This window comes from Schistocerca gregaria, chromosome 10 (assembly GCF_023897955.1).
Source record: "Schistocerca gregaria isolate iqSchGreg1 chromosome 10, iqSchGreg1.2, whole genome shotgun sequence".
Classification (NCBI taxonomy): domain Eukaryota; kingdom Metazoa; phylum Arthropoda; class Insecta; order Orthoptera; family Acrididae; genus Schistocerca; species Schistocerca gregaria.
This window is the reverse complement of record NC_064929.1, coordinates 222,735,136-222,758,054: the sequence shown is the minus strand read 5'-3', so window position 1 is coordinate 222,758,054 and position 22,919 is coordinate 222,735,136. Positions and strand designations below refer to the sequence as shown.

The following is a 22,919-nucleotide window of genomic DNA, read 5'->3' as shown; positions in this document are numbered from 1 at the left end:
TGGCGCCGTGCAGGTGAGCGCCACAATCAGGACTGCATACGACCGAGGCACACAGGGCCAACACCCGGCATCATGGTGTGGGGAGCGATCTCCTACACTGGCCGTACACCTCTGGTGACCGTCGAGGGGACACTGAATAGTGCACGGTACATCCAAACCGTCATCGAACCCATCGTTCTACCATTCCTAGACCGGCAAGGGAACTTGCTCTTCCAACAGGACAATGCACGTCCGCATGTATCCCGTGCCACCCAACGTGTTCTAGAAGGTGTAAGTCAACTACCCTGGCCAGCAAGATCTCCGGATCTGTCCCCCATTGAGCATGTTTGGGACTGGATGAAGCGTCGTCTCACGCAGTCTGCACATCCAGCACGAACGCTGGTCCAACTGAGACGCCAGGTGGAAATGGCATGGCAAGCCGTTCCACAGGACTACATCCAGCATCTCTACGATCTTCTCCATGGGAGAATAGCGGCCTGCATTGCTGCGAAAGGTGGATATACACTGTACTAGTGCCGACATTGTGCATGCTCTGTTGCCCGTGTCTATGTGCCTGTGGTTCTGTCAGTGTGATCATGTGATGTATCTGACCCCAGGAATGTGTCAATAAAGTTTCCCCTTCCTGGGACAATGAATTCACGGTGTTCTTATTTCAATTTCCAGGAGTGTATTTATGTACTGTTTCAAATAGTGTCAGGAACATGACAATATATTTATGTGCTGTTTTAAATAGTGTCGGAAAGTTATTCCCCCCCCCCCCCCCCCCCCATTTGAGAACTGGAGGGGATGTCGTTTCCTTTCTATATATGGTAATTCAGCATATAGTGTTATAATCACAGTTGCTGTAGAAAATTAGTTGCACTAAACTGCCCAGTGGTCCTTTATATTTTTCTGTCATCAACACTCCATATTTCGTCTTCAATAGTAGAAGTAAAAGCAATGCTGAAAGCAATAGATGTCGAAGGTCGGTGAAACTGACCTCTCCACTGACAAATAGTCGTTTAGTTCATTTATTACCTACATTTATGCATAGTTACTACCTTTTAAACTGAAAGCTTTTTTTTTATATAAAAAAAGAAGAAAGCACTGATCAAGAAAAGTAGTTTTTGCTGCTGTTCTAGTACACTTGTAACCTTTCTATTACGCTGACAAGATTTCTTAATAAGTATCTGCCTGTTCTGTCATTGGAATTATGCTATTTATGGTATTTTGTTGGCCAAATACAAGTGGTACAAGGGATGATAGGGACTGATATTTTTCCCCGAATAAAACTGCAGTTACCTTGTCAAAAAGACTTATGGAAGTCACAATGTCTTCGGCCAAGTAAAGTAGCAGGAAGTGGGATCTTGCTTTAATTTGATTACATCCATACTCGTTTGCTTCTACACAGCGACCGAGGCGATGAAGGTTTTATGCAATTTTTAAAATAGGAAACAATGACACAGATTTTATTTAGTTGCAATAAATGATTGTTATTAGCTGTGCTGACTCCTACATCCAGCCTGTCCATTTCTGTATGGCCTTCGAGTGCAAGACAGTGTGTCGGTGGCAAATTTTTGTTTGTTTAAAATTTCACTAACAGCTTTTTTTCTTTGAAACTGCACGGTTTGTACCTATAGTCACTGTTTTTGAGCTTACATGGCAATCTTACAATATTTGTCAAATAACATTTGCTATGTTTCCAGTTGTATGACTATATTGCATTCCCACAGTAGAAATCACTATCGACTGCAATTTTGTTTCTTATAGAAAATGGCTGTCACGCTAACAAAACATTTGTTACTTCCTGAAGCCCAAGTATCAGACATTAAAACAATATATTGAACCTTTCACGTTTTTTCTGCTTATAAGTTGCTGATTTAATATTATACTTTTTCTCTAACACCAGTCAATATTTTTTCTTGAAGGCAGCTCATAATCCGGATTTTAATACACCAGTGTGTTCGTGGAAACTTTTGTTCTCAACAATTTGCTATCACTGGTAATCCTTAACTATCATCATCATCATCATCATCATCATCATCATCATCATCTCCAGATTTCACCAAATGTTCAGGAGCACGGACAAACGAGGTTGCCCGGATTGTATTGTAGCAGGTTCAACATTAACAGATGAATAAGATGGCAGTGATAGTGATGTCATGTTCAAGGAATGATTAGTGGTACTGGGAGATACTGAAGTATTATTGTCTAGCTCCAAGAGTCCGCAATGTTCACTAGTATGCTTTTTTCAAATATGATTCATTAATGTGCATGTATTTCTAGAATGTCTAAGTGCCCAAACACTTTTTGCATTTCACTTTTCTATCAATAGGCAAATCAAAAATATCCCAAACTGGAGACTTTTTTTCAGCCCTCGCATCGTTCAGTCGCGAACAATGAAAGTATACAATAAATAAGACTTATCAAGCACTTCACAAACTTATAACTATGAAAACAATCAATTTTTAACAAAATAATTTAATCGGATAGATAACAAATCTACTCACTAAGCAGCGCCAGAACACACACACAAAAGAGCAAGTTTTTGGAGCCAATGGCTCCTTATTCAGGCAGAAGGGTTGCAGAGGAAGGAGGAGGGATGTAGGAAAAGGACTGGCGAGGTCTGGGAAAAGGGGTAGATTTCACTTTCTCCCTGACCCATGGTTCTGGAAGACTTTCCCAAAATCTACCCCTTTTTAGATTACTCCAGTCTTTTCCTTCACCCCCCTTCCTCCCCCTTAAACCGAGCGGGGTGTCTCAGTGGTCAGACACTGGGCTCGCATTCGGGAGGACGACAGTTCAATCCCGTGTCCAACCATCCCGATTTAGGTTTTCCGCGATTTCCCTAAATTGCTCCAGCCAAATGCCAGGACCGTTTCTTCGAAAGGGCACAGCCGACTTCCATCCCCATCCTTCCCTAATCCGATGAGACCGATGACCTCGCTGGCTGGTCTCCTTCCCCAAAGAACCCAACCCGACCCTCCTATCAGAACAACAACGACGCTTCCCCTTAAATCCTTCTGTCTGAAGGAGGAGCCACTGGATCCGACAGCTCGCCTCATTACAACCCTCTTTTCCGTGTGTGTTCTGCCGCTGCTTGGCGAGTCAGATTTTTTATCTATCCAATTAAATTACTTCACAAACATCTCATCAAAAGTTACTGCACTTTGAAAACTTACAGTCAGGGACATTCAGTTCACACACATTACCGTACATACAGACTGTACGGCTCGACTTCGTCAGCCACTGTGCACTGGATCCACAACTCGATTCAGGAACAATTTCACTCGGGTCGACTAGAAATCCTCTCGGCCCAATCTAACCTAGTTTGGTAACTCGAGGTGACCAACCTCTACCTCACTGTGTCCCAGAGAATGAGAGGAAGTGTACAGAGTGGAGAAAATGGAAGTGGGGGGGGGGGGGGAGGGAGGAGGTGAGTGGAGAGAGAGAGAGAGAGAGAGAGAGAGAGAGAGAGAGAGAGAGAGAGAGAGAGAGAGAGAGAGAGAGAGAAGTGACTGAGGCCAAGACTCAGCTGGAAAGTTTTGGAAACTGTGTTTTCAAATTCAAAATGGTGTACTGCCGACCGACTTTCTGCACGAGCAAAGGATGGTGATTGCGAGCTACCGGAGGGGGAGGGTGGTAACCGGGACTACTTACCGTGACGAGTGATGCCGGCAAACCGATTCAGCTATTGTCCTGCATAACTTTATACGGCAGCTCTCAGTTGTGAAAAATGCACTCAAATAAAATGGCACTTACAGCCCAAACTAATGCCCGTACGAGTAGCATTTATTTGGAACACTGAAGAAGGTATTAGGAGGGGAACATTTTCAAACGCGAGTCCGTAGTCGAACAGGACGCATGCCATTGGCCACGGGACGGCCAACTTCCTCCTCCTGTGAAGTGATCGGAGAGCTCCTTATATATTGCAGTAAACATTTCCATTGCTGTAATCTGTGTACAAAAATAGGGCACTCCATTTGTATTACTATGTAACACCAATAAAGCTGCATTCTGATATTCCAGTTTGTATTTGAATGACACTCGTAAATATAACAACCTGTATGAGAATTTTGATTTCGGTATTCTCACAAAATGCAAAAAATTCAGTTTCCAAGTGTGGTAGCTAAATTATGGTGCTATTTTGATCACATTTTGCATAGGATCAAAACAGCACTATACTTCAAATAGCAATATATATTTGTATGTAAAAGATATGTATCAAATCGAGACCAGCTCGAATTCACTGTCAACAGTCTGAAGATCAGCTCCTGTACGGAGTGATTTATAAAACGTCGTCCTATATACAAATATCTGTTTTACAATACTCTCGTGTGTGTACATGTCATTAAGACACCAGTCAGGCACATATGTCGACGGTCAGTAGGAATGTAAGGCACACATAGTCGAATTCCTATGAACTCTAAATTGTGGAGGTCAAATAACAGTAGGCAACAGACTTCTGCAACTTGTCGGAGTGGTCCATTTCCCCGATGTGGGACATTTTCCACTTGACAGCAGAGGAGGTACTTCCCTCTGTGCGGAACATCCTTCCCAGTTTGAAGCGGGGAGAGCGTGTGCGGCATTAACTGTTATCCTGAGGTGCCTGAAACAGGAAATGACAAGAATTATCTTAAAAGACTTTATTTCTAGGCTCGGGAAGGTTTCACTAATTTATAGAGCACAGCTTATGGGCTTCAGTAAAGAAAAGGTCCATTTTGAAGAAAATTTGTCATGCAATGTTGGCAAACTTGTACAAATTTGAAGATGTTAGCATACGTATTTTCCTACCTGAGACAGTCTTTCATTTTAAATAAGCAATTATTTCATTTGAAATTGACTACTTTCATCCCCTCGGGCATTATTGAGAGATCTCGTTGTCAAAAGAGTAAAGAAAGCTACGAGCAACTTCAAACAATCGAGGGATAATAAAATACGTGCCCCAGTTCATTAAAAAATAACATTACGTTTCCATTCGTCAGCATACGATGATCTACACAGCACTGTGAAAAGAATTTTTAACTTTCCATTTTCTAAGTAGATGAGGTCATTCAAAGTGAAACCACATCACAAAGTCAGTCAGAGTCTTTGCAGCCAAATACAGGCAAGTCACTTGTGGGGCAGAGGAAGTCACAGTACGGGATTTTCCAGCTGTGGTCTTACAACTGAAAACTATTTCACAACTGGGGGATTGGGCGTATTTCTAATTTCATTCTGGGACAATATATATGACACAAAAGTAAGGGAGGCCTCACATATCTGCTAGTGTGCATACCAGCTGAAACTCCAGACTCGCCTGACACGAGCAGGAGGTGATGCAATTGACAGCAGCTGTTGTGATGTAACAGTGTCCCTCATGAGAATGCATCAGAAGTCAGTTGGGCAGTTTGGTGAGTAGAGGGACTACAGTGCTCAGTTACCAGTCCCTTCTCCTGCGGTCACACAGGTCCGTACGGCAAAAGAATCCCATCACCTAAAAACTGAGGAAGCAACGAAATGTGTAAAACAAACTGTAACCGTACAGAAGGAGAAAACAAAAGGAGCGTGCCACAAGTGGAAAATAGTGGCAGAAGGTGTGAAAACAAAGTAGCAGATGGCTTGGGCTGGCTGATCACAAGAATAAAAAAGGAAGAGCCAACCATTCTGCAACACACTAAAATCTCCAGCCAAAAATACGAGGCAAGAAAAACACAGATGGTGAAAAGAGGAACGGGTAGTCGAACAGACGGCACCGGAGGGAGTAAGGAAGAACAAAAATGGAGGTAGGGTGAAAGCCTGGGAGAGAAGGCCAGATGCTCAGGATAACATCCCCCTCCCGAACGCTGCAGGCTGTGCATCGGGAAGGTTAAAAGACTACCTCGAAGCAGCTAGATTGGGACAGTCCGACAGAATGTGGACTTTTGCCAATCGAGAGTGCAGGGATACTGTGGTAGGTCCTAGTGACGGAGGAGGTGACTGTGAATCAGCCGAGTACGACCCGTGTGGAGCCGGCATAGGACAACAGAGCCCCTGCGAGTGGCTAACGTGGACGACTTCCGCATTTGGTGTCTCCTTTATAGAACGACATTTATTTGGTGTGCTCAGTTTGTGCCATTCAGTATTCCAGATCCTGAAAACTTTAAGGCGTAAGACCGATCAAAGATCAGTCTCCAGTGTGCCGATCTCCCGAGACAGCTTACCAGTAGCACGTTCGGTCAGCCTGTCGGCAAGTTCATTTCCCAGGATTCCGATACGTCCTGAGGTCCAGACGAAGGCCACAGAATGTCCACAGTTTTTGAGGGAACAGACAGATTCCCACAGAGTCATTACCGAAGGACGGTGAGGAAACACTGGTCGAGAGCTCGTAGGCTGCCGAAGGCGTTACTACAGACGAGCCAGGACGCACCTGCAGCAGGAGCAGATACGCTCGAGTGCGCGAGAGACGCCTACCGACTCTGCAGTGAAAACACTGCAGCGCTATCCGGCAAGGAGTGCCTTCCGGTACGTCTGGCACGAGCGTAAGAGAAGCCGAGGCGACTGTCGACCGTCCTCGTGGACTACCTGTCTGCCGTCCTCGTGGACTATTTCTGAGCCACGAAACTTGCCAAGAATAGCGAAAAATTGGCCGCGGAGGGCCTCGGGAGAAAATGAGTCTTTCGGGCTTCGCGAAAGATCCAGACGAAGCTGTAGCCGAAGTGTAGACAGTGGAGGTGTACGCCAGTAGACCCGGAGCGAAAGTGGTCGAAGGTACGAGTACAGTTCATCGAGAAGGGACCGGACACGCACTGCAATTGTAATCCCCGACGTGGGCCGCAGTTGCGGGAGACGGAACGCCGTGTTAGGGAAAGGGAGACAGGAACACGGACATCGAGGCGAGCTGCGAACGAGTGGGGTAGAATTTCCTAGCAGGTGTCGTCACCTGATCCGTAATGGAAGAATCCCAGCTTTCACGAGCACGCCGTTCACTAAGCTCATCCGGAAAGCTCCTGTCACGCGTAGAACTCCGCAGTGACGCACAGCACTCGCACTGCCGAGGGTGCCGCCAAACCGCACTGCCGAGGGTGCCGCCAAACCGTATGCCGGGCTCACGTAGTCGAGACGGGACTGTACGAGGTGTTTGTGCGGCTGCAACAGTGTAGGGCAATCTGTACCCCAGGCGGTGTGACTCGGGCATCGGAGAATGGTGAGATGCCGCCAGCACTTTTGCTTAACTGACGAGACGGGGAAGTCGAGTTAAACGGGTGTCGAAAATCGGTCCCAAAAGGCGGTAAGTCTCCACTGCGTCAAGTAGTCGGTCATCGATGTAAAGTTCCGGATGCAAGTGAACAGTGTGACGACTACAGAAGTATGTGAGGCAAGTCTTGCCAGCTGAAAACTGAAAGCTGTGAGTGGGGGGCCACAACTGTGACTTTTAGACACACCAATAGTAGATGAGCAAAAGAAAAGAAAACAAAACTTCAGGATACAAGAAGGGTAATACGGGGCACCCGACTACCACTAATGGCCACGGCAAAGAGTGGGACACTCGATACAGAGCACTGCGGGACTCCTTTCCCTCGGATGTGGCGAGAGGGGACGGTGTGAAGCACCGATTCCAACTCTGAAGGTTTGGACCAACAAATAGGAGAAGCGGGCCCGGGAGACCCCGCATGCCGTGTTGCCAGGTGTCATAGGCTTTTGTCATATAAAACAAAACGGCAATAAGGTGACGACAGTAGGAAAAGGCCGGTCAGGTGGCTGATTCCAGTAATACCGAGTCGGAAGTGGCGGAGCAACCTCGGCGAAAACTGCCCCGGGACGGAGGCAGAAAGCACCGGGACTCGAGGAGCCGATACGAGTGCCAACTCGCCGTACGTTCGAGTAGCTCCCACAGACGATTGGCGAGGCTAATTAAAAGGCAGTTTTGGAAAGTAAGATTTGTTCAACAGATGCATAAGACAAAAACATCATTATTACACAGATGAATGAAAACTAAATACTTCTGCTGAATTATACTACAAAACTAGAACTTTAAATTCTCCATTACTCTGGAAATGTTACAGAGATGCAAAGAGGAAAACCAGTCTCTGTTAAGATAACAGACAGGTTTTTTGCGCGCGCTCCTGCGTGTATGCGCGCGCGCGCGCTCCTGCGTGTATGCGCGCGCGCGCGCTCCTGCGTGTATGCGCGCGCGCGCGCTCCTGCGTGTATGCGCGCGCGCGCGCTCCTGCGTGTATGCGCGCGCGCGCGCTCCTGCGTGTATGCGCGCGCGTGCGATCTCCCCCCCCCCCCCCCCTCCACACACACACACACACACACACACACACACACACACAATGTGGTGCTGGAGTGGGAACAGGGAAAGGTATCAATGGGTAAGAACAATGACTAACGAAGGTTAAGGCCAAGAGGGTTATGGTATATTGAAGAAAGAGTTACTAACTGCGCCATTCAGAAAAACTGGTGTTGGTGGGAGGGATCCAGAAGGCACAGGATGTGAAGCAGTCATTGAAATCAAGAACACTGTGTTGGGTAGCTTACTCAGAGTGGTCAAGTTGTTTCTTGGCCACAGTTTGTCAGCAGCCATTCATACAGACAGGTAGCTTGTTGGCCGTCATGGCCACTGTAACATTAGACTAGTATGTCCTATATAGTCAGATCTACATTGCATCACTTGAGTGCAGGGGAGCCGATATCAGTAGTGACTCGTGACGTCATGTCAACTTGAGATTTGTTTAAACATGTAATTCATTTCTAAATTCTATTCAAAACTTACAGAGTAAAGAATTTAATTATTTACAACATTTAGTAGGTAAAGAGTTTTAATGAGACAGATATAAATATGTTTTGACAGAGCAAATCACCTCGTTGCATTATGCACGATATGTTTTCTCTTTGTAAGAACAAAAACTTCCGCGTCGCTCGAGTACACGATTGAGTAATCATCGAGTGCGTATCTGCTGTAACTTTGACGAATGGGCATAGAATTGTTAATTTACTATAACCCGCAGTTGAGCTACTATTTACAGTTTTAAAAGAAAAGAGAGCACATACCTGTTTTTCTTTTGAGAAATGTTCGTACTTCAGTCGTCAGTCTTCTGTAAGCAGAGGCACGAGTGACCCTCCCTCACAGCACTACGATATTGTGAACCACCACACACACGTGGCCCCTTCTCCCTACATTTCTGCACTGAAAACCCTGAAATATAGCTGCGGCACGAAGAAGGAAGAAAGAAGAGGAAAGATCAGCAAAAGAAACTGAGCAAAGAGAGAAGGGGAGCTCACATTTGGCGCCCAACGTGGGGCGTGAGTACATTACAGCGCAGGCGACATCTGGCCGCAACGTCTGACTTCACACGGACCGACCGAATAGGTACTTTCCACTTTCCATTGAAATGCGAGACTTGCAGGTATTAGTAGACTAGTGAATCAGAACTCGTTATAGTATTCTTTTGCACGTGTCGTAACATCAGTAGCAGCAGTGTGTTGGGAGATTTAATTTGTGAAAATGCATACTCGGAGAAAAAGAGATTTGAGTAAGAGTGGGAAAAATATGGATGCAGGGAGTAGTCATAAGGAAACAGAAGCTGAGCCTCAGGGTGAGGCGTTTCAGGAGTTAAGTGCGGGGCAGTCATGCACGGGGTAAGGGAGGAGAGCCACGAAGTGTCACGTGTGAAAGAGATAGAATCACAAACACCAGGTTTGGGTGAAAGTAATGTGCATGATACTGAAACAGATGCGGAGACAGTGCCACAGCTGTGGCCCGAGTGAGGTAGAGATGTCTACTAGAGTGATAACGGACAGGGATGGCGAGACATTGGATTTGTTTGTGGTATTGAACACAAACGTGGGTTCACCGAACACAGATATGAGTTCATTGAAAATGGAAATGGGTTCCCCGAAATGAGAAATTTGAGAAATTACAACTCAGATGGGAAAAACAATTACATGCTACATTTGAAGAATTTGAAACAAAAATATCTAAGGATGTTAATGATTTACATCCTGAATGTAAAAGAAAAATAAATGAAGTAGAGAGTAAATTTGATATTATTTCACAAGGGCATACCGATTTATCAAAAGGAGTCAGTAGTTGCGAAAGTCGTCGTCTGAAAACTGGTGTGCAGACCGAAGATTTGTCCACAAAAAAAGACAGATTTTGTAAAGGTTAATTGTAAGGGTATTGATCAGTATTTAAAGGAACAAACTCCAAAATTGGAGGAAGATCTTAACGAATGGATTGAAGTTAAGAACAAGGAGGGTGAGAAGAAATTTAATAACGCTCTCGAAGTGAAACGATCCGAACTTATCGAAAGGAAACAGTTGGAACACGACGAACTTGTCAAATTTTTTATTGATGAATTTCAGGCAATTAAAGAAAGGATAACTGATAAACTGCTGAAGGGGCAACGGGACACAAATTTTAAAATGTTTGATTTAGGTTGGAGGTCATCACCAAATGTTTTGTCTGACAATAATCCTTCAATGGACAAATTGAAAACCTGTCGACACTGTAGTGAGAGTAAATGTAACTACGGTACCACGGTAGCTGATAAATCTTACGAACGTTACGAGAATGAATGTGATCCGTTTGTACAGAGGGGGTATTTATCATCTCTAAGAGTTGAAACTAGCATATTTAAAAGCAGGCAATTTTCGCGAGAGGAGGACAACATCCGTCCCAAAATTTTCATAAATAACTTAAAGCATTTTTTTTTCACATAGTTTGTCGGAACAAGATAAGCTTCAGTTCCTTGTATCTAAAACTACAGGTCAAGCAGCACTGTGGACGCAAGACCATTGATGGAGTTTCAACCTTGAAAGAAGTTTATTAATTCCAATTAGCTGAAATAAAAAAAAAAAGGCTCATCTTATCTGGTGGTGACTCACAGTTGGAGTTTCTGATGTGTGTGTACTGGTCATTAATATTTAAAAGACTGTTTCAATAATTCTATCACTGTCCATTTATGAGTTGCTAAGCAACGTATCAACAAGCTGACTGTGCAATGATCAATATTTGTCGTATCCCGACAGTAAATTGCTTCTCGCATGCTTTAAGCATCAAGACGATTACTGTGCCACTCATATAAGTCTTTGATAGTTATTATCAAGCTAATGTCCGTAAATTGCAGTTAATGTTACTGAATCACTCACACGATGATAACTCAGAATATCCAGCCGCAGATCTTAAACTTCGTGCCGATGCAATCTGTTTGCACCAAAGTCGGGTCATGGTTTCCTAGAATAATTTTTAAATCAACTGTGGGTTATAGTAAATTAACAATTCTATGCCCATTCGTGAAAGTTACAGGAGATCTACACTCGATGGCTACTCAATCGTGCACTCGAGCAACACAGAAGTTTTTGTTTTTACAAAGAGAAAACATATCGTGCATAATGCAACAAGGTGATTTGCTATGTCTAAACATATTTATATCTATCTCACTGCAACTCATTACCTATTAAATATTGTACATAATTAAATTCTTTACTTTGTAAATAATCAATGAAATTTAGAAATAAATGACACATATAAAAAAATCTCAAGTTGATATGACATCACAGGTCACTACTCGTTTCAACCCCGCTACACTCACGTGACGCAAAGTACATCTGACTATATAAGACATACTCGTGTAATGTTACACCAACCACCCAGGATGCCCCACTGTGGCGGGTTATTGTGTCCCCACCAAACATTTCTGCTCTCGTAGACCGACACCTTCAGCCTATTGCCCACAACCTACCCTCCTATATAAAAGATGCCAACCATTTCCTCCACCGACTGTCGTGTTACTTTACCACACGGTACCCCGCTCGTCACTATTGATGCTACCTTCCTTTACACAAACATCCATAATGCCAATGGCCCTACCGCTACTGAACATTACTTTTCCCAATGCCCGACGGATTGCTAACTGACTACTTCCTTCCTAGTCACCGTGAGCAACTATATCCTTACCCACAATTACTTTTCCTTTTGAAGGCAATACTTAGAAACAAATCCAGGTTACGGCTATGGGCACCTGCACGGCACCATCCTATGCCAACTTATTCACGGGCCATCTAGAGGAATTCTTCCTAAACACCCAGTATCCCAAACTCCTCACCCGGTTCAGATTCACTGACGACACCTTTGAGATCTGCATTGAGGGTGAGGACCACCTATCCACATTCCTCCACATCTCATCTTCTCCCCCATTCTCTTCACCTCACAATTTGCTTCACCTCGCTTCACCTTATCCTACTCCACCTAATAAGCCACCTTCCTCGTGTTGACCTCCACCTCAAAAATGGCGACATCAATGCCTCTGTCTGTACCAAACCTACCAACCGCCAGCAATACGTCCACTTCAACAGCTGCCGCCCATTTCATACAAAGAAGTCCCTTCCACGCAACCTAGTCACCCGTGGTCGTCTCACTGAGGCCTGTACTGGCGGTAATTACTGTCCCAACCTTATAAAAACAGATACCCCGTGCCTTATCTTTCCAGTCACCCATCAACTCCCAAAGTCCCACTGTCTGGCCACAGAGGAGCATTCCCTCAGGACTCAGTACCTCGGAACAACTGAACTACATTCTCCACCTTGTTTCCGACTACCTCTTGTCGGCCCTGACACGAGAAGTGTCCTGCCAACTATCCTTCCCACGTGCAGTGGTATTCCACCGCTGCCCACCGGAGCTACACAATATCCTCATCCGTCCCTACACGTCCCCTGCTTCCAATCTGTTGCCTCGCAGCTCGTGTCTCTGTGAAAGAACTAGATGCAAGACCTATCCCAAACATCCTTCCACATTGCAAACATCACCTACCCCACGAAAGGCAGGGCTACCTGCGAAACCAGTCACATCGTCTACAAGCTAAGCTGCAACCACTATTAAGCATTCTACGTAGACACGACAACTGACAAGCTGTCTGTCCACAGGAACGGCCACTGACAAACTGTGGCCAGTAAACAAGGGGACCACCCTGTTGCCGAGCACTCTGCTAACGTGAACTCCTTCATTTCAATATTTCAATGACTGCTTCACGCCCTGTGCCATACGGATCCTTCGCACCAACATCAGCTTTTCTGAATTGCCCAGGTGGAAACCCTTCGTGCAATATATCCTACATTCCCGTAACCCGCTCGGCCTTTCCGCTATACCCCCCCCCCCATTTTCCACCGCGCACACACCCAGTTACCGCGCGCGCGTGCTCGTGTGTGTGTGTGTGTGTGTGTGTGTGTGTGTGTGTGTGTGTGTGTGTGTGTGTCGCGCGCGCGTGCTCGTGTGTGTGTGTGTGTGTGTGTGTGTGTGTGTGTGTGTGTGTGTGTGTGTGTGTGTCGTCTATTTTCGACAAAAGCCTCGTTGGCCGAAAGCTCACTTTCTGACAGGCTTTTTGTTGTGCCTGTCTACGACTCGGCATCTCCAGTATAGGACGAGTAACAACTATCCTTTTCATAATATTGTCTCTCGGTGTATAGTAATGTAATTGAAAATAGAGGGAGCCACCAGGCAGCTTAATTCTGCCACTAAATACATTTTCATACTTCCATCTTTCTAACTTGTGGGGACCGGCATATCTCTGAAATTCTTTTTGCGTATTTAGACTCAGAGTCTCACTTGAGACACAGACCGAGTTATAAAACAAATGAACTTCAACAGCTTTGATCGACTGCAACAACAAGTTTGTCACATTACCTGATTCGTGGCACACTATATCGGGCGGGGACTTGGACTTTTCTTTACTGATACTGAGTGCACGGATCTCGTGTAGGTGTGTGTGTTCCATTCCCCACTACCGGCTCACCTGCTGCTTCCCCTTTTGGTCGAGCACCCGGTCCATGCGCTGCTGCAGCTCCAGCAGGGAGGCGCGGTAGCCCTCCTCGAGGCGGCGCCACTCCTGCCGACACTGCTCCTCCCGCTTCTGCGCCCACACCTGTGGGCAACGCACACCGCACCGTACACTCGGGGTCTGCCGAAGGACCACTCTCACAGTCGCGAGATGAGAGGGTTGGCATATTTTGCACACTTTTCACTTCCTGTTGTCTTATGGAATTAAATTCTGAGTCAGTGTACCCAAAGCAAAGTAAATAAAATAATAGTAGTAGTAGTAGTAAGTAGTAGTAGTAGTAAGTAGTAGTAGTAGTAGCAGCAGCAGCAGAAGAAGAAGAAGAAGAAGAAGAAGAAGAAGAGAACAGTAAGAATACTGTGTCCAAAATACATCTATCTACACTACTGGCCATTAAAATTGCTAGACCGAGAAGAAATGCAGATGATAAACAGGTATTCATTGGACAAATATATTATACTAGAACTTACATGTGATTACATTTTCACACAATTTGGGTGCACAGATCCTGAGAAATCAGTACCCAGAACAACCACCTCTGGCCTTAATAATGGCCTCGATATGTCCGGGCGCCGAGTCACACAGAGCTCAGATGGTGTGTACAGGTACAGCTGCCCGTGCAGCTTTGACACGATACCGCAGTTCGTCGAGAGTAGTGACTGGCGTATTGTGACGGGCCAGTTGCTCGGCCACCACAGACCGAATGTTTTCAATTGGTGAGAGATATGGAGAATGTGCTGACCAGGGCAGCAGTCGAACAGAAAGGCCCATACAGGACCTGCAACATGCGGTCGTGCATTATCCTGCTGAAATGTAGGATCGAATGGAGGGTAGAGCCACAGGTCGTAACACATCTGAAATGTAACGTCCACTGTTCAGAGTGCCGTCAATGCGAACAAGGGGTGACCGAGACATGTAACTAGTGACACGCCATACCATCACACCGGGTGACACACCAGTACGCCGATGATGGATACAGGCTTCCAATGTGAGTTCACCGCAAAGTCACCAAACACGGGTGCGACCGTCACGATGCTCTAAACAGAACATGGATTCATCTGAAAAAATGACGTTTTGCCATTTATGCACCCAGGTAGTCGTCGAGTACACCATCGCAGGCGCTGCTGTATGTGATTCGGCGTTGAGGGTAACTGCAGCCATGGTCTCTGAGCTGATAGACTATGCTGCTGCAAAAGTCGTCGAACTGTTCTCGAAGATGGTTGTCGTCTTGCAAACGTCACAATCTGTCGACTCAGGGATCAAGATGTGGCTGCATGATCCGTTACAGCCGTGCGGATAAGATGCCTGTCATCTCGACTGCTAGTGATACGAGGCCGTCAGAATCCTGCATGGCATTTCGTATTACCCTCCTGAACCCACCGAGTCCATATTCTGCTAACAGTCATCGCATCTCGACTGACACCAGCAGCAATGTCGAGATACGATAAACTGCAATTGCAATAGGCTGCAATCCGACCTTTACCAGAGTCGGAAACGTGACGGTATGCATTTCTCCTCCTTACAGCAGGCATCACAATAACGTTTCACCAAGCAATGTAGGTCAACTGCTGTTTGTGTATGAGAAATCGGTTGGAAACTTTCCTCATGTCAGCACGTTGTAGGTGTCGTTACCGACCCCAACCTTGTGTGAATGCTCTGAAAAGCTAATCATTTTCATATCACAGCATCTTCTTCCTGTCGGTTAAATTTCGTGTCTGTAGCACGACATCTTCGTGGTGTAGTAATTTTAATGGCTAGTAGTGTATATAAATTACAAATTATTTATTAATAAAGGAGATGACTCACCAGAAGGCAGAAGCACAGTGTCATCAATACGTACACAAACAAAAGATGCAATACTTGTCTAGGAATGCACTTCCCTTTTTCTAGATGCAGTTCACACACACACACACACACACACACACACACACACACACTACTGGAGGGGGAGGGGGGAGGAGTCAGAATGGCTCACGAGAGCAAATGATGCACTGTAAGGATAGCTCCCACCTGTGCAGGTGGTGGTGGTGGTGGTGGGGAGGATTCAGATGGCACAGACATTGAAATCTTCTCTGCTGCGCCATCTTGCTTTTGGCAGCAGTTTGGTGGTGGCAATTTATTCAAGTTGACAGCTGGGTGGTTGTCATACCAATGTAAAATGCTTTGCAGAGGTGCTGTATAAAATGGCTGCTTTCACAGGTTGCCCAACCTCTGACGGGGTAGGATAAGCCCGTGAAGAGACTGGAGTGGGTGATGCCGGACGGACAGATCGGTCAGGTCTCGCATCCGCGTCTTCCTCGGTGCTACGATCCCTGCGGCAAAGGATCGGGGTGGGAGTGGCACAGGTACGGACTGAGATGTTGTGGAGGTCGGGTGGGCGGGTGGGGACGGAATTATCTCGGGTAGGATAACCCTCATGTCAGGGCACGACAGTAGATAACTGGAGCCCTCACGAAGGGTGCGGTTCCGTCGTTCCAGTTCGAGTCGGTATTGGGCGTAAAGGGGAGAACTTCTCTGCGGTTAATTCTCGGGACGGATGTGAGAATCGTGTCTACGTGAGAATACGACACGGGAAATACGTTTGTAAATATTGCCTTTTTCGTGAAGGCCTCTGCCAGACCTCCGGCACGACGTACGAGGGAATTCTCTTCACTGCAGACGCACCTACCACGGGTGGCCGGGCCGTACGCGAGGGACTTTCAGTGCGGAGGGGGTGGCAGCTGTCGAACTGAGTGTACCTTCGGCGGCGGGCGAGTCCGACACGGACCGAGCCATCCGAGGAGAGGAGATCGACATCTGGGAAGGTGGCACGGAGGGTGGGAGAGGCCCAGGTGAAGGACGGGGGAGGTGCCGAGGAATGGGGACGAGGTGTTCTGGCCTCCGGTCCAGATCGTAAAGATGTCATCGGTAAACCCGATGCAGACCAGGAGTTTGGGCTTTCGGAAAGCTACGAATGTTTTCGCTAGGTGGCCCACGGAAAGGTCAGCACAGGAGGGTGCCACAGTGCGGTGCCCACGACTGTCAGATATGTGGATTTCAGGGAGCACTTAGAAGGTGGATCTGCGGACTGTTGCCGGCGCGAGTAGGGAGACGGCTCCGAGGGAGAGGTTCCAGGAAGCGGTCGAGGATTTCGGCAGGGACCGGAGGTTACGCCGGACTTCCGGGACGCAGTCACTCCGATAGAACTCGTAGACGGAGGTGTCGGACAACTGACCCTCTCCCAGGTTGTCATTCTCGCCAGTGGCGGAACCTCCGTCTGCCGAGAGGACGACAGGATCGGGATCCATTCTTAAGGTCGCGTAGGGTAGTAATTTCTTCTGCCGAATAGTCGCCGTTATTACGGAGGGAGTCGGGGAGGGACCGCGAGCACGTCGCGAGTTAGGAATTCCCAGAGAGTGACCAGGGGACGGTCGGTCGGGAGTGTGGGAGGCCCACGACTGGACGGCAGCTCGGCTCGGTGTTGGGATCGGATCGTGGCAAAGGAGTGTCACCACTGTAGGCAATAAGAGGAGGAGAGCAGGTCTACGACAAGTCCGACACGGTTAAATGTGGGAGCGAAGCTGGACGTGGGGCCGAAACTTCTCTAGGGCTAAGGGTTTTGCTGCAGAGGTTAACAACAGTGCTCTGGGATTGTTTTCGCTCTGGATTTTGCATAGAGTCGTTGAGCAGTTTTGGAGGATGTGGGAGGTTAAAAAGGTCAGCTAAGCAGGGTTCGGGTGCCACGAGCGACTGACGAGGAGGTACACTGCGGGTAGGCTGGGGGTCGGAGTCAGTGGTGCCCCGGGCAGGAGTAGGATGTCTGAAGGGGGCATCACTTGTAGAGGTGCTGTTTGGAATGTTGTTCTGGCCGATGTGGTGTACGTAAAGGAGGTCTGTGCCACGGTGACACCATTTTGTAGAGTCAGATTTGTGACGGAAAGTGACTGGCAGCAACTGAATGGTGAAGGTCACTGAGAAAGGAGTGGTGGGATCTAGAAATAGGTCATTGGGGGGATTCCGTGGCTTATACAGCATTTAAGGAACAGGACACGGGTTAGAGTTTTGGCTAGGGATACGAAATTTTTTCTGCACTCTGCATTAGAAGTCGTGAGAAAAAAAACCTTGTTAGATGGTTGCAGTGGGAGTTGAATAAGATTGACGGGTGTAAGGAATTGTGTTGAGGCAGGAAGTTTTGTGACCGGGGTATATCCGATTGCGCGTGGTATGTCGTGAAGTGTGCAAAATAAATTTATTGTCACGCATAAGAGATAAAAAGGAAACTAGGAAAGGCAAATTGGGAGGAATATGTTCGGGGGGAAGGATTTCGAGTAGCTAGATACGAGTTACGCCGTTATCGGGGATCGCACGGCACGTGCTGTGAAAACAACCGTGTTATATATCGGCTCTGCTGCAACCACTGTACAGTGTTTTACATCGGTACAACAATAAACTAGCACGGAGGGTACCACCGAAGTGTTGCCAAAAACGAGGGGAACACCGAGTGCCAAACGTGCGACAGAGCCTAACAGGTAACATTTAAATGGCTGCTTCACGACCCGTGCCATCCAGATCCTTCCCACTACCACCAGCTTATCTGAGCTGTACAGATGGGAGCTATCCTTACTGCGCATCCTTCATTCCCGTAACCTCCCTGGGCCAAACCTAAGGTAACTCGCTGCCTCCCTCCCCGCCCCCCCCCCCCCCTCCCAATAGTGAGTGAGAGAGATGCAGTGTGTGTGTGTGTGTGTGTGTTTGTGTGTGTGTGTGTGTGTGTGTGTGTGTGTGTGTGTGTGCACCACACCATTCTTGCCCAATTCGTGTCCCCTGCACCAGCTAGTTGTGTGCTGTATCTCACACCCTAGTCTATAAAATCAGATGCCTGACTGTGTGCCACCTGCCCCCTCCTCCTGCATCCCTAGCTAGCAGCTACCCAGCAGCTAGCCCACAGATGCTCCCTACTCTCCCAGGAGCCCTCCCTGCCCCTGCCTCTCTCCATCCCTCACCCACCCCACACCCCCACCTCACCCCAGTACACTCACCATGGGCCAGTAAATAGCTGGCAAAGCTCCATACCTTTCATCTGTGTGTCTGTCGCTGATGCAGCATTTCTGCCTTTCGACAAATGGCAAACTTCAAAAGTATTACAACTGTGGGATTTCCTACCTCTTCGCAGTGACAGGAGCTCCTGTGGTATAGGCTGTCCTGCAAAACAGGCACATTGTGTCAAAATACTATCAGCTCAGCTCACTGGCCCACTTTGCAAGGCAGCCTACACGTCGCGGGCAAAAATGGTTTTCCAGCCACTAACACGTAGGCTGCCCTGTAGGACAGGTGTGTGATGTCGAGCAGTACGGCCTGCTTTGTCAACCTTTTTTGCAGGGATACACGTGCAGATGGGCATGGCTGGGGGTAGGTTGAGGTGGACAGAGGAGGGCATGTACAGAGAGGGAGGGATGGACAGAGGGAGGGCATGGGCAGAGAGGGGGGCAGGGCATGGACAGAGAGGAGGGGGGGGCAGAAGGACATGGACAGAGAGAGGAGGGAGTAGGGGGCAGAAGGAAGATCTGGACAGGGAGCGATGGCAGGAGGAAATAGTAGGAAAAGGGGAACAAGAGCAGATGGATAATGGGGACTGGAGGAGATGAATAATGGGAAGTGGAGAGGAGGAGACGAGTAGTGATAAGTGAGAAGGGGGAGATGAACAGAGACATGGGGCAGGGAGTGATAGACAGAAATGGGCAGAGAGGGGAGGAAGAAGATGGATAGAGCGAGCTGGGAGGAGGAGGAGGAGGAGGAGGAGGAGGAGGAGGAGGAGGATATGGTCAGAGAGATAACCGATGAGCCGATGGACAGAGAGAGACGGGGGGGAGGAGTAGATGGACAGAGAGAGGTGGGGGGAGGAGGAGGAGATGGACAGAGAGAGGTGGGGCGAGGGGGAGATGGACAGAGAGAGGTGGGGGGAGGAGGAGGAGGAGATGGGCTGAGGCTGGAGGGAGAAGGGGTTGTCAGAGATGAGGAAAATGGGCATAGGGAGGAGGGGAAGTAGAATGTAGTTGGTGGAAGGGCAGACGGACGGGAAGACAGGGGTGGAAGAGAGGGCACAAATGCGATGAGGACAGGGAGACAAAACACGAGATGGACAGAGAAGGAGACTGGGGAGGAGACAGACAGACAGAGGGAGGGAGGGAGGGAGGGAGGGAGGGAGGGATGAGGAGATGGACAGAGGGAGAGGAGAGAATGATGATAAAGACAGGGAGATGGGAGAGGAGGAGATGGATGCAGTGGTGGAAAGAGAGAGTGGGGAGAGTCAGATGGAGGGGGGGGGGGGGGAGGAGGAGCAGGAGGACAAGGAGGAGGACAAGACAGACAGATAGAAGTGGAAGGAAGAGGTGGACATGAGAGGGTAGAGAAGAAGATGTGTAGATACATGAGTCAAATGTGTATGAAAGTAAAGGTGTGGGAGAGAAGCTACTAATTATTAATACGATGTTTCTGCAAGCAGAAGAGCAAGACATTCATATTTTAGAATTCTTAAATTCACTTCCTAGTACATTTACTCCTTAATGGTTTTTGATGCTGACCATTAAAAACAGTTTCAGCTGCACTGTGGTGTACTCAGTCACAAAACAAGACAGAAAAATTATTTCGATGTAGAACTCGCCTCCTCAACTGGGGTTCAGACAACAGACACACACTCTCATGGTACAAAACTTGGCAGGCTCTGTGACGTAAAGCACTAAATTGGGGATTCTCACTAAATCAAAAGAAAATTAAAAGACACACCCAACTGACCACTATTTCTACAAATTATTGGGTTATCTCGATTCAGAGATTGAAAAGCTATGTGGCAAAGTAACAGTGTGTTATTAAGCTGTAAGATCAGTGGTAATGCACTGTAAACAGGGCTCAGAACTTGTAAATGTAAAAATCTGAGTAAATGGCAGCTTTTCTTCAAATAAAAAGCTTTCTTAGTGACTCAGTAAATTAAGTTTAGATGGCATACATTTGAAAAGCATCAAGCACTACAGCGACCATTTATTAATATCTTACACCGATTAAGGTCCTACTGCGCCTTTACGTCAGGTTAACGTATTCTCTGACTCGTTCGGCATCCTCGAAGGCTTCTCGACGGCCTGTACGCAACATGTGAATGAATGAAGGGCGAATGAACGAGTTCCATTTCCAGCTATAAACACAATCTAAATGCAGGCTTTTCTTTCAAATTGGTACCCGAGTAGGGACTGAACTGCTAGCGGTGTATATACATACTTACTTTACCGTGCCTAATATGGTGTCAGAAATCCTCTGACATTCAAAACAATTCCAGTCATCTCGGAACAGATACCTACAGGTCGTGTACAGTTTTCGAGGGAATCCTATACCTCTCTTCCTACAAAACAGTGGCATATTCAGGTAACGGTGACGAAGGTGGAAAGAGATCACGTACCCCTCCTTTCCGAGGCTCGAAGGTATCGACACGTGGCGAGTCTGGCGACTAGGGGAGATGCGAACAATTCTTCTTCGTGTTCACAAAACCGGTCTCAGACGGTGTGAGCTCTGTGAACAGCATGCCTGTTATCTCAGAACACAGCACCACGTGGGGGAACAAACATTATACCACAGTATTGACCCAATCAACCAAAATGGTCACATAATCCTTGACTGTGATATGACCTCACAGAGTAACTGTGGGGCCCACAGAGTATTGAGACATGGCTCCACAAATCGTCACTGGGGCACAAATTTGGCCAGAACTCGAAGACGGTGTAAAGCGAGACCGAGTGACTTCCGTCGGTCCGTAGTCCAGGTTCTATAGCTCTTGCAGCACAGTTTCCCATTAAGGGCACATGCATTACTTACGAGTGGTTTTCGAATTCCGGCTCGCACGGCAGTTCCCCGCTTACGAAGTCCCTCCGTCTCGTTTTGACGCCGACAGGGATCACGAATTAGACATTCAGTTCTGAAGTCCTTTTGCAGCTGTGGTCCTCTTATTTTTCATCACATTCCTCTCTAATGACCACCAGTCACAATCACTCAACATCAACTCTCGTCCACACTGTCACATAGTTGATGACGTTTCTCCGCTTCCCCTGTAAGCAGTATGAATGTTCGATACAGTGCCTCTTCGGACACAAAACACTTCAGCTACGTCAGTTACAGAAGCACCACCATACGAGCACCGAGGATAAGCTCGCATCTGACACAATACACTCAAGAGTACGCGGAACAGGGTTCCGAGTACAAATCACACCTGTGACAAATTACTGAAATACGACAGTGTAAACCTGCAGCCTCGGCTAGCACCTGCATTTATCTTCGAGCGTGCATTTCTCGCACTTTTTGTTTGACCACTATATAAGTGTGTGTGTCTTCAAAAATTTCCACCTACACTGTTTCATTTTATTACTTTAAGATTTCCTTGCTAATTGTGGGTATTAGACATTCATCCACCTATAAAAGAGTCATATGAGGTATGCTGAAAAACTAACTGGCATTTCTTAACTTCCTGTTTTGTACTAGCCCAATTTGTGCAATTTTTTCAATGTCATTCATAAATGTGCCTGAAAAGCAAACATTCGATGTTGGCCGTATCCAATTTTTATTTTGCTGTCAGTTGCCGAAAAGGCTACACATGTTTCAGCAATATTTGCTTTGTTTTAAATTTCTCTATAATAAAGCAGTAAGTTTTCTAAAATTTAAATACCAGTTTCAGCGAGTCCGATATGAGGAAAATAAGGATTTACAAGTGGCATAAGCATTTCAAAGAAGACCGTGAAGGTGTCGACGGTGGAGAGTGTCCCGGAAGCCCCAGATCACCGCCGAATGACAAAATTGTAGCCGAAGTGAAAGGAACGGTTACGAACGATCTCAGAATGACACTCGGATAAGTCACAGATTATGTTGGAATAGCAATTGTCTCGTGTCTTAAAACTGTCTAAGTTATTTTGGTACAAAACATATTACAGTGTAATTTGTTCTCAGAATGCTGAATTCGAACAAAAACAGTGCCAACAGAAAGCTGCTCAGGAGTAACTAGAAGTCATTAACAGTGCAGAACTACTGAAATGTTTCATGACAGGTGACAAAATGTGTGTTACCTGTTATGATATGGAAACTGAGATTCAATCATCCCAGTGTTAGCACTCTGGACTGTGTAGACTGAAC

At 46.9% G+C, this 22,919-nt stretch overlaps 1 protein-coding gene across 4 annotated transcripts in view; it reads right to left on the bottom strand.

Moving 5' to 3' along the window:
• Window positions 1-4,240: 4,240 nt before the first annotated feature.
• The window catches only part of LOC126293555 (plectin-like), a 210,774-nt gene continuing 192,095 nt past the window's right edge, over window positions 4,241-22,919 (bottom strand). For all 4 annotated transcript variants that reach the window (XM_049986828.1, XM_049986830.1, XM_049986829.1 and 1 more), the window contains 2 exons: window positions 13,734-13,862; window positions 4,241-4,588 (listed from right to left, as the gene is read on the bottom strand). In XM_049986828.1, coding sequence (XP_049842785.1) covers window positions 4,568-4,588; window positions 13,734-13,862 — 150 coding nt within the window. In that variant the 3' untranslated portion in view covers window positions 4,241-4,567. The remainder of the gene's footprint in view (window positions 4,589-13,733; window positions 13,863-22,919) is intronic.